Here is a 14,062-nt window from a genome sequence, read left to right as displayed (position 1 = left end):
GCCTTCTCTAAGCCAGATGTGCCCAGTTCCCTCAACCTTTCTTCATAGGAGAGGTGCTCCAGCCCTCTGATCATCTTAGTGGTCCTTTTCTGGACCCATTCCAAGAGCTCTGCATCTTTCTTGTACTGGAGGCTCCCGGCCTGGATGCAGTACTGCAGATGCGGCCTCTCTCCCCAAGCAGAGAAAGACAATCATCTCCCTTTCCCTGCTGGCCACCCCTCTTTTAATGCAGCCCAGAACAGAGTAGGCCTTACAGTCTGCACGTGCACACTGCTGGCTCATGTCCAGCTTCTCGTCTATCAGGACCCCCAAGTCCTTCTCTGTAGGGCTGCTCTCAAGGGCTTCTTCGCCCAGTTTGTATAAACCTGAGATTGCCCTGGCCCCATCATTATGTTCACATGGGCCCACTTCTTCAGCTTGTCTAGGTCTCTCTGGATGACTTCTCTTCCTTCCAATGTATCAGCTGCATTTCTCTGCATGGTGTCATCTGCAAACTTGCTGAGGGGTCACTCAATGCCGTCTTCTATGTCATTGATGAACATGTTGAAGAGCACTGGTCGCAAGACTGACCTCTGAGGGACACTGCTTGTGACCGGCCTCCACCCTGACATAGAATCATTGATGACAACTCTTGAGCTGCAACCAGACAGCCAATTCCTAATCCATTGAACAGTTCATCCTTCAAATCCACACCTCTCCAATTTAGAGAGAAGGATGTGGTGAGAGACCATGTCAGAGGCTTTGTGTAAGTCCAGAATAGATGACATCTGTCGCCCTTCCCCTGTCCATTGATGCAGTCACTCCATCATAGAAGGCCATCAGATTGGACAGGCATGCCCTTAGTGAAGCCATGTTGGCTGTCTCGAATCACCTCTTTATCTCATGTGTGCATTAACGTAGCTTCTAGGAGGATCTGCTCCATGCTCTTTCCCAGGCACAGAGACCAGTAGTTCCCCTGGTCTTCCTTTCTACCTTTTTTAAAAATGGGAGTAATATTTCCCTTTTTCCAATCACCAGGGACTTCACCGGACAGCCATGATTTTTCAAATATGATGGACAGCTGCTCAGCAGCCACGTCAGCCATATTGTTGATAGATCTTGCAGTATAAGCATGTGTTGAATTAGTGTGTTTTCCGGAAATGGATCTGCTTAAAGAGGCAGAACTCCTTGTTCAAATGCTCTAAAGATTGGTAGCTTTCACACTGTTTTTCAATTTGACAGTGGTATAAAAATGTTTTGATCTGTTTGTATTGATACCTGCACAGAAGTGATTTGGTAGGGCACTCTGCATGAGCAATCTTTACAGCACACACAGAGCTCTGTGGCTTTCTTCTTTATTTGCAGATCAGACCCTCGGTGTTTTCACTTTTATTCAATGAATTATTCAATGAACTTGTCTGTGTAATCATATCTCTGCAGATCGTTTGACTTAAAAAAAAAATGATGATTGTGTTTACATTCAGCTAAGGTCCTGAAACTTAGCCTCAGATTACAAGTCCAAATACCATTCTCAGAAAATGACCTTATTAGATTAATACGTGCAAAAACATCATGTAATCTCTTCCATCTACTTTTACCCTAGTATTATCCTTTCTGTTGTGTTTTACATTTATATGTGTTCTTGCTTGCTTTCCATTATAATTTCTTCAAGAATTATATGCCTCTTGAATAAAATGACATTTTTGGTTGTTTACTTCAATTAATATAATATATTAGAATATGTAAGGGTGAGCAGCTGACATTTAGAGATGGATTATCACTTCACAGTGTCAAAGCATGCGTTTCTTCTATATTGTGCTTTCATTTGGTTTGATTATTCTTATATTTGATGATAAAAAAGTTTACATAAGCGCTTTACATCAAGCGTTTCTTTCCATTAGTCAGGACAAAGAATATTTGTTTGTGTAACGTGGACCCCGTCAGAAGAAGGCAAGGTCAGAGAACTGGTAACATTTGTTGTCAACGGCATTGTAAAGCATCAGGCTGTGCTTTTGGGCGTTGCTGAACAACCTGTGAAAAAAAAGGTGAGTATGTTTTTATTGTCTTATCTCATTTCATTACTTTAATGTAGCTGAAACATACTGTTTTCATTAGTCAAAATTCAATGAAGGATTAAAAATTCTTAATTGTTGTTTGTGGGAGGCCACATTGTATTTCATTTTTTTTCAGCAGGTTTGAAAAATAGGTACTGATATATTGCTGTTTAGAGAATAAAACCCTATTTTCAATCATGGAAATAAATTATAGTGAATTCTGGACTAAATGTGTTGACTTTGCCTTCTTTTTTGGACTATCTTCTTGTTGGTGCTTTTAGTACAGTTATGTATTTAGCTGCTTATTTTATGGCAATCGCAAAAAGGTTTTGATTGGAAGTGGTGAAAATTTTCTGTTCCAATCTTCTGCTAAAGGAAAGCTTTAGTCTAGCTTGTGTCAAGCCTTGAGCATTTGTGGTGAGGGAGATTGTAACTCTACTGTGGACATCCTATTCCTATATTTAATTTTCTTCATCATGAAGATACATGCTTTCCCCTACACATATACATAAACAGATTCAATCTTCCTCATAAGCAACTTGTGCCTGCTGCCTCTTGCTGTACTACCGTAGGTTCTTACCTCAGAATCATAGAAATATCTTGAGATAGACGCGACCTTAAAGAGCATCTAGCTCCAATTTGCCTGCCATGTGCAGGGTTGCCAGCCACTGGCTCAGGCTGCCCATGGCCCCATCCAACCTGGCCTTAAATGCTTCCAGGGATGGGGCATTCACAGCTTCTGTAATACCTTCTTCTTAGGTGTTAGAAAACTGCAAGTAGATCCCTCAAGCTTTCTCCTTGCTAGCCTAAATGTTCCCCTTTCATCATGTCTGTGTCATATGCCTAGGTATTCTTTTTTGTAATTTTAGACTTTAAAAGAAGGTACTAATGTTCACTTCTATGCATAAATGTACGCGGAAAGCCAACATACTAACATTTATTTATGGTTCTTTTTCAGAAGAGTCTTTGGGATACTATAAAAAAGAAGAACAGTTCAGAAACATCCGTTCCAAGGAAAATTAATAAAAGAAATTCAAAAGCTAAAAACGTTAATAAAACCTTTCAAGTTTCCCAGGAGGCAGATAGACTGAGAAGCCCACTTCAATCATGTGAAAATCAGAATGCAGTGCAAAACAGTACATCGCCAGTAAACGAATCTCCTGTTGGCTCAGAAAATAAATTGCCTATCTCTCCTATTGTACCAGTGCTAGAGGAACTTCGTACTACTGCTGGCACACCCCTTTCAATGAGAAGATCTACTACATTCTCAGATATTGCTGCTGCCGTAAATGAGGGGTTATTGCCTGTAATGGACAGCCACAACTTCAATAAATCAGTTGATGACCACAATGAACTGAAATCTGGAAGTGCATGCAGCTCTCCTGGATTAGGAAAACCACTGATTTCAAATGATGAAGTAATTCTCAATTGTACGCTCTCACCTGTTTGTACTCCAGAACATTCATCATCTGTGCCCTTTTTAAGTACAAGGAGATTTTTAAGTCCAGATTCTTTTGTAAATGACAATTATCAAGTTGATGGAGATATAGTAGAGCCACCCGTTCCAATTCTGTCACCTGATCAGTTTGTGAAAGACATGCAATTGTATATGCAGTCAAAGACTCCCAAACCAGAGGCAGCTTTAATATCTTGTACAACAGAGACTTATGTTGTGAAGCAATGTGTCCCCTCAAAATGGAAAAAAAATGGAGACAGACAGACAAGAACAGAGGTTCATGTAGAATGTGTGTTAAATGAAGCTTTTGAGGTGCATAGCGTAGATTCACAAGGGCTTCATCATAACAAATCCAAAGAAAATCACTCCACTTGTCCTTCTATAGGGGAATTTCAAACACATTCTTCTCAGATAGAGCAACCAAAAAAGCGCCCAGTTCTGTCTGCCACTGTCATCAAAAGTAAGCCCAGTGCTGATGAGAGGAAAAAAATGGGAATGCTTCCGCCCAAATCTAAGAAATGCCTTAATAGCGCAATAATGACATGTGAAAATATGGCGCCATTATACACAAAGGCTGAAATATCTGAACACCTTCCAGTGATAGGTCCAGTTTCAGCTAGAAATAACTGTCCCAGCGACAAAATAAGCTCATCTACCGAATTAACGTCTTTGTGTCGTAAGAGGAAAAATGAATTATCTATGGAAAAAAATAGAGTTGTAGGCCCAGTGCACGTGGAAGAAGTGGAAAGAAAAAGAGCTCTTACATCCAGCATGGACAGTAAAAAGCACGCTACCGTGAGACCGTCAGCCTTCAAACATACAACCCGAGAGAGAATAGGGCAGAACAAGAAAGCTGGTGAGCTGTACTTTCATTTATCACTTTTGGAAAATGCTTTTGTTTACAACATTTGCATAGCAAACGGAACTGTCTAGCAACAGTCAAGGATATTTTGTATCTCTGAAATGTGGGTCTTTGTAATTTCTTTCTGAGAAATTATCTGCACTGTACAAATTTGAAAACTAGATCTTTGATTATACTATTGGATTCAAATTTACTTCATTCTTTTCTAAATCTTGGTAATGACAAAAACTGGAAAAGTATCTGGCAATTCCTGAGCATGGTAATTCAAATTTACTAGAAACTTGCTCACTGTGCAATGTTGCTGTTAGGTGTACGCTTACCAGTGTGAATATTTGAATCCCTTTCTGCTGTAATGCATTTTCAAATAGTTCCTAGGTCTTACTTGTGCTGCCTGTTTTTTTACTGTCTGCACTGAGTATGATATCAGCTTTCTGTAGGTCTTCCTACCTCCGCAGCTTACCAATACTTCGTTGCTGGAAGATCAGAACAAGCTGACTTCTTGTGTTTCAGTGTGCTCTTATGGTTTCAAAGGGTTCCGCTCCCAGATACATTTTGGAGTATGAGAGGAGTGGTAACTAAAAGAAGCGTTTCATTTGCGAATCTTCCTGCAGTCTCTGTAATATAACTACCAGGAAAAAAAATTATCATGGCTTTGAGATTAAAATAGCATATGCTGTTTTCTTCAGTTCTTCAGACGACCCATTCTGTGATCTGGAATTAGTTTGAGGCTTTCAGTAATGTGGTTTGAGTTCAGGCTCTTTAAGACAGCCTTCATAAAAAGTCACCAGGTTCATGTCCAGCAGGAAAAAGCAATGCTACCCACCAGATTATTTCTATTCATCCACAGGTGTAATTGTAGATGGCATAATTTTTGAATTGCGTTCTTTTTAGTACAGTTTATTTCAAAATATAACATGTTATTTTAATTGCACGTGTAGATAGTGTAGTAGGTGCTGCTTCACAAAGAAAAATCATATTTCACTATAAAAGTTACCTTTGCAACCAGCCTCAGAATAATCCACGTTAAACCCATTTTTCTTATTAACAACCAAAATATGCTTAAAACTTATCAGAATAATAGGAGAGGTTGGAATAAGCACAAAAAAAAACACTTCAGCTAAACATATTGACACAGTCTGTAAACCAGCCTCTTTTTTTCTTCCAAGATAATACCTTGTCATTGGGTGTAAGCCAGGAACCAAAGTCCATTTGCAGCGTGATACCTTTTTTAATCCTTCATTTGATGTCACCATGACAAAGAGTTAGCTCTGAAAGTGTTTGTTTTCATACGTTCAGAAAATCTAGGTCTCTTAACCCTAGGTCACTTCATCTGTCAAAGCTCTATCAGGATCCGTTAGAATCAATTTTAACAGTACATTTCTTTGATGTTCTGAAGAACTGTGAAATAAAATCACCCTTCCATGCTCTTAACAGTTCTTCCCTTATTGATTGTAGACTAGATACTCTGCTTAACTTTCTTCATCATCGAGAGATTACTGCTATCTTATAGGGGTTGGGGGGAATTACGAATCCTAATATGGTAAGTTTCACTGACATTTTTTATTGATACTTGTGTGCTCTTTTTAGGTTCTTCCCTTCAGAAAGCATCAAAAACTACCAATAGAATTAACAAGCCCATTGCTGGATTGGCTCAGTCTCACCTGACATTTGTGAAACCGCTGAAAACAGGTAAACAGAATTCTGGTATTCAGTAAATCCATTTCCATTGAACTAATTGCTCAATTGCTGCTGCTTGTAGTTGAGACCAACTGGGTAGAGTTGGGATGAAATAGAAGATTGTACACACAATTAAATAGTAGAAAATTTTGTACCTTTTACGATGCATCTCATAGGAAACCTGTTGTAACACATGGTCCTTTCCTCCTGTTTTGAATACAAGAAGTAAATGCAAAAGGTACTTTATAGGTGTGTTCCCTGTATTGATTTAGCAAATCTGGTACTAGTAAGTTGATCTGGTCAGAAAAAAAATGTGTGTATGAAATGGTTGTTCCTGAAGGTAATATAACTCAACTGGATTTTGTCCTGAGATATGTGCCAGAAATGACCTATGATCCAGAAATCATGTCTTTGTCACAGTGCTCTGACTTTATCCATGTTTTGTGACTGAAATTTATCTACTGGTGGCTGATTCACAAGTCACTGGAGATTCTGAAAACCTAGTTTTTTTCTGCTGTAGTGCTAGATGGAGTATCAGACATTAATCTTTTCCATAACTTGCTTGTCATACATTTCAAGAACTGCTATTCTTTAAATATTGATCGAAGGAGAGACTGACGTTTTGATTTTATTTATTTCTTTTAAGTCATTCCTAGGCACCCAATGCCTTTTGCTGCTCAAAACATGTTTTACGATGAACGTTGGAAGGAGAAGCAACAACGAGGTTTCACTTGGTGGTTAAATTTTGTGCTCACCCCTGATGACTTCAGTGTGAAAACAAACACCTCACAAGGTAAGTGCAGGATTTTCACTTTTAAAGTTCTCAAATTTTTTGTTCATATTAATGAATATCTTAACACTAGTCTTACTTGTCATTTTACTTTGCATTACATTAGCTCTTATACAAAGAGTAGATCTTGTTATTTCACAGTTCTTATATTTACCTGTGTTTTAAACAGTAAATGCAGCTGCTCTTATCTTGGGAGAAGAGAACCATCATAAAACCAGTGTTCCTAAAGCACCAACAAAAGAGGAAGCATCTCTAAAAGCATATACTGCTCGTCGTAGACTGAACAAGTTACGTCGGGATGCTTGTCGTCTGTTTACATCTGACACAATGGTTAAAGCTATTAAGAAGCTGGAGGTTGAGATTGAAACTCGACGTTTGCTAGTTCGTCGAGACAGGCATCTTTGGAAAGATGTAGGTAAGAATACTATAAATTTTCACATGCTCCTGTTTTGTGAGTAGGGAAATGATTGCTCATAATCTTAGTTGGTTTAAACTAAAAGCAATTGTTAGTACGTTTTTCTATAATATCAAGTATTTACTGAATGTAATATCACAAAATGCTCTTTCGCAGGAGAGAGGCAGAAAGTCCTTAACTGGCTTTTATCTTACAATCCCTTGTGGCTGCGTATAGGGCTGGAGGTAAGTGCAGAACTTACGATCTGTAATCAAAATATTTAGAAAATCTAGCAAGCTTTCTAGAAGAGAGTGTTTCAGGTTTCTCTTTTATTTTCTGTTTTATTAGTCTAAGTGGATTTGATTAAGTTATAGCACATTTTCTTTCCTTTTGCTTTACTATAACCAACTTGCATTAAAAGTTGTTTATTAAAAAGGAAAATATTTAATCAAGGAAAGTTGAACTAATTACAGAAGAGCAGGTTGCAGTTAGTTTCACTCCTCAGTGACCTATAGGAAGATGCCTCTAAGTGCAAATTCTCAAACATGTTTTTATATAAGACAGAATGTTCTGAAATTTCCTTTTGTTTAATCTTTTAGTCACTGTTTTAAAAAATGATTTTTAAAGACTAGCTACCACTTGCTGTTACAGAATACCAGTACTATTTCCATAGTGTATGACATTCACATGAGCATATAGCGTTTAAGGCCATTTTTAATGGTTTTGTTTTTTTTCTTCTTTCCTTCATATTAGACTGTTTATGGGGAACTGATAACTTTGGAGAGCAATAGTGATTTTATGGGTTTGGCAGTATTTATTCTTAATCGCTTGCTTTGGAACCCTGACATTGCAGCTGAATATAGACATCCCACTGTGCCTCACCTTTACCGAGAAGGTAACTAGTATTTCCAAAAATAGGCCATCTTAGCAATTAATTTTTGAACTGCCACTTAATTAGTTCTGTCATTTTAGGCCATGAAGAAGCCTTGTCGAAATTCACACTGAAAAAATTGCTGTTGTTAGTTTGCTTTCTGGATCGTGCTAAACAGTCCAGATTGATTGCCCATGACCCTTGCCTCTTTTGTAAGGACGCAGAATTCAAGGTAAGAGAGATATGATTTGATGTCTGAGTCAAGCATTGTTCTACATATGAACATTCTGTGACTGAATGTATGTTTGTTTGTTTTTTTTAATATCATGTATTTTTCTATAATGAGTCTTGGCTCTTCATGCTTGTGCTTTTACCTGTGCTTTTATTCTCAGTGCATGACTTCATGGTTCTGAAGAAGATTTCCTATGAACGTTTTGTGTCGCTTCTTTAGGAAGGACTCTTGTTATGTCGCATTACCTTGCTTCCCTTTCTAAAGCTAAGCTGCTGCACTGCTCTTAAGTATTGCTCTAGCGTACTGCACTGCAGCTGGTCTTAAACCAGTTTGTGGGTTTCCTGATTTTTCTTCTGTTATTTTGCTGTGATAAGGGAATATGCAACATCTGTCATACAGACTCTAATAAATGTCTTTGCTACGTTTAATTTCCTGTACTTTTGTACTGCGCAGACAAGCTGTGCAAGACATTTATCTTTTTAAATATTTGTATCTAACGTATATCTGTGTTTGTTTATTTTAAGACAAGTAAAGACATTCTGCTGGCTATTTCTCGTGACTTCCTGAGCGGTGAAGGTGATCTTTCTCGCCATCTTGGTTTCCTGGGACTACCCGTCAGCCATATTCAAACTCCACTTGATGAATTTGATTTTGCTGTAACAAATCTGGCTGTGGACCTACAGTGCGGCATTCGTCTTGTGTATGTTGATACCGTATTATTTTGAACCGTTCATTTTCCTTATAAAATACTTTATTTGAGCTAAGTTAAGGTATTAAACTGTGAAATTCCCTTTGTTAGGAGAGCAATGGAACTTCTAACCAGAGACTGGAATCTTTCAAAACAGCTGAGAGTTCCAGCAATTAGTCGTCTACAGAAGATGCATAATGTTGATATTGTTCTCAGTGTTCTTAAACAGCGAGGAATTCACTTGAAAGATGACAGTGGTAAGGCCTAGAAATCAGTTATTCTAAGCCCATTGCAGGAGTAGTGCATGTTTTATTTCTTTCTTTTATTTAATAGGTGCTTCAATTGACTGTAGGGATATTGTGGACAGACACAGGGAACGAACATTAGCTCTGCTGTGGAAAATTGTCTTTGCTTTCCAGGTATTACTTCTTTGTGTTTGTTGGGTTTTTTTTTCCACTAATTTGAGGTGAAAGGTAATGAAGATATCAGTCCTTTAGCAATTATTTGTTGTCTGTGTAGGCAGACCATAGAACTATTTACACTGTAAATTCTAAGTGTCATAGAAATGCTATCTAATAGCCCTAACGGTATATTTTAACATTTTTATGCACTTTTTTTTTTTCTTGTATACAGTCATAAAAGTTTTTGGAGGAAAAAAAACACACAGATACTTCTGAGCATATGGTGTTAGGCTGTCGGAGTTGATAATTAGACTAAAATAACTTTGGTTTCCAAAAGCTGGTAAGATCTTATTAACTGGAAAGTGAGAGGAGAATCGAATTTTCAATTAGCTTCTGAGGTTAGTCTGACAGGCAGTATAGAGTATTTAATGATATTTAATGAAGTTGTAAACATTCTTCACTACTGTCTTCTGCTTGCTCCATTGCCCGACTCCAGCACCCACTTCTGCTAAACTGCTCTGTAACCTTTTGCCATGAAAAGGCTGAGCGTGGGTTTAAGTTCTCTGCTTCTTAAGTTCTTTACTTGGTGGAGGATGTTGCCACCTATGTTGGCAAGTCCATATTAATCACTACTGACTTAGTGTGGCAGGTAGTAGAGTAGTTTCTCTTTCTTTAAAAGGCAATACCTACAGCTTCTGCATCCATTCAGCTGTTTTAATGATTACGTAAATAAATTCTTTTTTTTTGTCTTCCATAATAGGTGGATATTCTTCTTAACGTGGAACAGCTAAAAGAAGAAATCAAATTTTTAAAGAATGCACGTAAGATAAAAATGCAGCTGGGTGCTCTCAAGCTTTTTTCAAGTTGTTGCAGAATACAAGAAGATAACAGCAGTAGCCCCTCACCTCAAAGTCACAGTGAAAATGTGAAGCTGCTGATGGCATGGGTTAATGCTGTTTGTGGATTTTACAGTATCAAGGTAAAATGCTTATTCTTTAGAGAGCAGAATTCTTTAAGCTATGGAATAACATCGTTACAGGCAATACTAATTAGTTTTAAATATCCTTCTCAACTTTACATAGTCTGATTGGGAATAACCATCTGTCTGTGGATTGACCTGCAGCTCTCCTTTTTTAAAAAATGTGAGCAAAAGCATATTGCCTTCTCACTAGTCTCATGCATAAAAATGCCTTTTAGGAATATAACATTTTAGTTGCAGTGGGTTTTTTTGTTATTATCTTCTGGTTTTTTTTTAAATGAGTATTCATCCTAAATGTATTTGTGCATAAATTTTTTACTGTTCACAGTAACTGTGAGAATTAAACTAACGTTTAGGCCAAAAAGGATTCCTCTCTTCAGAGATGTCTGTTTAGAAGGATTATGTTACCAGTTGTTCTCTCTGAGAACAACTCTCTGAGAAGCCCTGTTAAGACACTTGACTTCACTCCGAATCCTGTCACACCTGATAATCCCTCTGAAGGGCAAATTACAGTCTTTGAAGCTCATGCAAGTTCATTCCTGATTTCTGCTCTGAAGACCTACATGAGAGCCATCTGTAGAAGTTTCCAGAGATCCTCCTGTAGAAACCGTGCTTTCTTTTTGAAGCGTTTCCCTTGAAGTTTCACTGTACAGCAATTCACACTTGTTGCAGGTTTCTTACAGCTATATGACAATGCGTAGTGAATGTTCAAAGGAAGCAATAGTTTCTGTTCAAAATAAGCGATCAGAATTCATGTCTCATCTAGGGCCAGATGTACTGGTTGGCAGCCCCACCCGCAGCAGGGAGTTGGAACTAGATGATCTTTGTGGTCCTTCCAATCCAGGCCATTCTGTGATTGATTACTTTCAAAAGTACAAGATATAAACTGGGTGTAGGATTTTCTATCAATGCAATGGCATTGAAAAACCAAGGAAACTGTATCTTTTTTTTTTTTTTTTATTTATTTTATTTTATTAAACAGGTGGAAAATTTCACAGTCTGTTTCTCAGATGGAAGAGTGCTGTGTCATTTAATTCATCATTACCACCCGTGTTATGTGCCTTTGGAAGCTGTGTGCCAGCGTACAACTCAAACAGTAGAGTGCTCAAGAACTCATAAGGTGGGACTGAATTGTTCCTCCTCATCCTCTTCAGAGTCTGATACTTCTCTAAATGTTATGGAAGGACCATTTGACCAAAGTAAGTTACTTAATGTTCAGAAGCACTTGTTAAATCCATTACTCTTATGCTCAATCTAATCTGACAATTTTTTTCTCTTTGCAAAGCTGTAACTGCTTCAGTCTTGTACAAGGAACTGCTGGAAAATGAAAAGAAGAACTTCCAGCTGATCAATAATGCAGTTTCTGACCTAGGTGGAATACCAGCAATGATTCATCACTCAGACATGTCAAATACAATTCCTGATGAGAAGGTGGGATAGTTGTCTTTAGTTAGAGTTGATGTAAATGTGCCCAGATCTCTTTACTCAGTCCTTAACTCGGCTATGTTCTGTGTTTAAATAGGTTGTTATTACCTACCTGTCGTTTCTGTGCTCACGGCTTCTAGATCTACGGCAGGAAACTCGAGCCGCTCGTTTAATTCAATCTGCTTGGAGGAAATTCAGGCTGAAAAGGGAACTGAAACTTTTTCAGGTACTCTATCTGTGCAATGCGTGGAACTCGTACTTTGAGAAGTACTAAGTAAAGAATATAAATTCACTGTTAATAGAGTACACAGGTTTATTGGAATAATATTGGCATTAAAATTCATACAAGCAATATTATTATCAAATTATTTGGACTTCTTGGTAGCATAATCTACTAAAGATTAGTTGAAAACCATTTTAAAGTAGTTACATGTTTTGCGAAGTGGATGCTCCTTAAAAATTAATGTCCTTCGGGAATTATTTTGTGTTCTAACTGAAATTCAGTTCCCCTTAAATCCTTTTCCGAATTCAGGTGTGAAGTTGCTGCACTGCTTCCTTGAACTGAAAAGAGCTGTTCCTTTTAAATTCCTATTAATTGTTATTTTGTTTAATTACACTTTATGGCTTGTAAAATTAAACTTTCACATGGTTTTACTATTTCTGTAGATGCTAAACTGCTAGACTTCCCCACAGTGTTCTGAGTCAAGCTGTGTATTATTTTGTTTCTTGCTTTTCTAGTAGTTATGCCAGAACTTGTGATGATCGTGAAACTATTGATACCATTAAGGTTGATAAACACCTTACGTGTATCTGAGATCGATATTAGAAAATCGAGCAGTGTCCAAATTTAAGAATCTGTGGCATACGGTGGGGAATTTTTCATCTCCAGCTTCTTTACCTTATTAAAAGAATCAATCTCGATGCTAAGATAGAAGTGTTTCCTTTATAAATAACTTTTAAAATACTTTATAGCAAAGCTGATTGTGGGCGGGCGGTGTCAAAAACAAAAGCCACAGGCACTGCAGATGTTATTTTGAATTTAATCTTGCAGTATGAGCAACCCTGCTCTGTTGTAGTGCACTACGGATAGGCTACTAGTTAGGATTCTGACTGCATGGGCTTTTTACTTAGGTATTACATTGACAACTTCCTTTTCTTGTTGCCCTGATGTATACAAGTCTGTTACTACTGTCACTGGCGTACTGTAAAAACACTGCTCGGTCTATGCAGACAAAACTCTGGCTAGATGGACATGATCTGGTGAGGCCGGTTTTGTAATTTTATGTTATTTCAGTATAGCTGGATACCATTATTATGAATATCTTGAACTCTTGTGAATGAGAACTAAAATCAAGGCTTAAAAACAGATTACTTGAGGAGCACTAAAAAACTGTAACAGATGTGATGTACTGTCAAGGCAGAAAGATGTGTACAAAAAACTTGGTGCTGAAGTAAGCATTCTGTCTCAGAAAATTTTTTTAAATAGGATAAAGAAAAGCAGTGGAATCGACAAGCCTAATTTTTATAAGATAGTTTTTTAACGCATCCCAAATATGAACAGAATTCTCAGTCCTGACTGTTCAGTGCAAATTCACTCTTTGTAGGAAAGAGACAGAGCTGCTCGGATAATTCAAAAATACGCAATAAACTTCTTGTCTCACCGACGCCTTGTGAAGAAACACAACGCAGCAGTCATCATCCAGAAGCACTGGAGAAGACACTTAGCTAGGACGATTTTTTTAAATCTAAAAAAGACAAAATGGGAGGAAGCCAGAAGTAAATCTGCCACAGTAATTCAGGTAATTTGTTTTAAAGTGAGATTACGCAGCAGCAAGGAAACCCTCTGAAACCTGGAAGAAACAGTGTTGCTCAGCGTCATTTGTTCTGCTTACAGCAACAGATATCTTTTCAGAGCAAAATGGTAATATGGCTTTAAATCTCTCATTGTTCCTTCTTAGTAAATATTTTGTACCGGTATATCACAAATAAGCCCACACTGGGCCTTAAACCAGACAGGACCTATCAGATAATTCTGCTTTGCTTTTCTGCAGCTGTTGAAGCTAGAGATGGTTTGTCTCCTAATGTTATGACACTTGCAGTTGGCACTTTCAGAATAGCGGAAATTAGTTACCAGTTCATAGCTAGTGATTGGATAGTTAATTCTGAGTATATGTTCCCCACTGTTACCCAAAGCATTCTTAAGATTCTTTGGAATGGATGTTAAAGAGTCACTGATGCATTACATATTTTAACA

At 37.7% G+C, this 14,062-nt stretch overlaps 1 protein-coding gene across 1 annotated transcript in view; it reads left to right on the top strand.

Annotated features, from left to right (window-relative positions):
* ASPM (assembly factor for spindle microtubules) overlaps positions 1-14,062 on the top strand; it is a 30,035-nt gene that overhangs the window by 1,368 nt on the left and 14,605 nt on the right. Inside the window, exons 2-17 of the mRNA XM_042873725.1 lie at positions 1,881-2,024; positions 2,992-4,345; positions 5,939-6,040; positions 6,675-6,821; positions 6,988-7,233; positions 7,390-7,457; positions 7,966-8,107; positions 8,185-8,315; positions 8,840-9,015; positions 9,115-9,260; positions 9,337-9,422; positions 10,165-10,383; positions 11,366-11,582; positions 11,669-11,814; positions 11,906-12,034; positions 13,413-13,607. Of these exons, the coding sequence (XP_042729659.1) occupies positions 1,881-2,024; positions 2,992-4,345; positions 5,939-6,040; positions 6,675-6,821; positions 6,988-7,233; positions 7,390-7,457; positions 7,966-8,107; positions 8,185-8,315; positions 8,840-9,015; positions 9,115-9,260; positions 9,337-9,422; positions 10,165-10,383; positions 11,366-11,582; positions 11,669-11,814; positions 11,906-12,034; positions 13,413-13,607 (3,648 nt within the window). The remainder of the gene's footprint in view (positions 1-1,880; positions 2,025-2,991; positions 4,346-5,938; positions 6,041-6,674; positions 6,822-6,987; positions 7,234-7,389; positions 7,458-7,965; positions 8,108-8,184; positions 8,316-8,839; positions 9,016-9,114; positions 9,261-9,336; positions 9,423-10,164; positions 10,384-11,365; positions 11,583-11,668; positions 11,815-11,905; positions 12,035-13,412; positions 13,608-14,062) is intronic.

This window comes from Lagopus leucura, unplaced genomic scaffold (genome assembly GCF_019238085.1).
Source record: "Lagopus leucura isolate 7727_CA_CO unplaced genomic scaffold, USGS_WTPT01 Super-Scaffold_100009, whole genome shotgun sequence".
NCBI lineage: Eukaryota > Metazoa > Chordata > Aves > Galliformes > Phasianidae > Lagopus > Lagopus leucura.
Note: the sequence above shows the minus strand (reverse complement) of the source record. Positions and strands in the feature narration are given on the sequence as shown.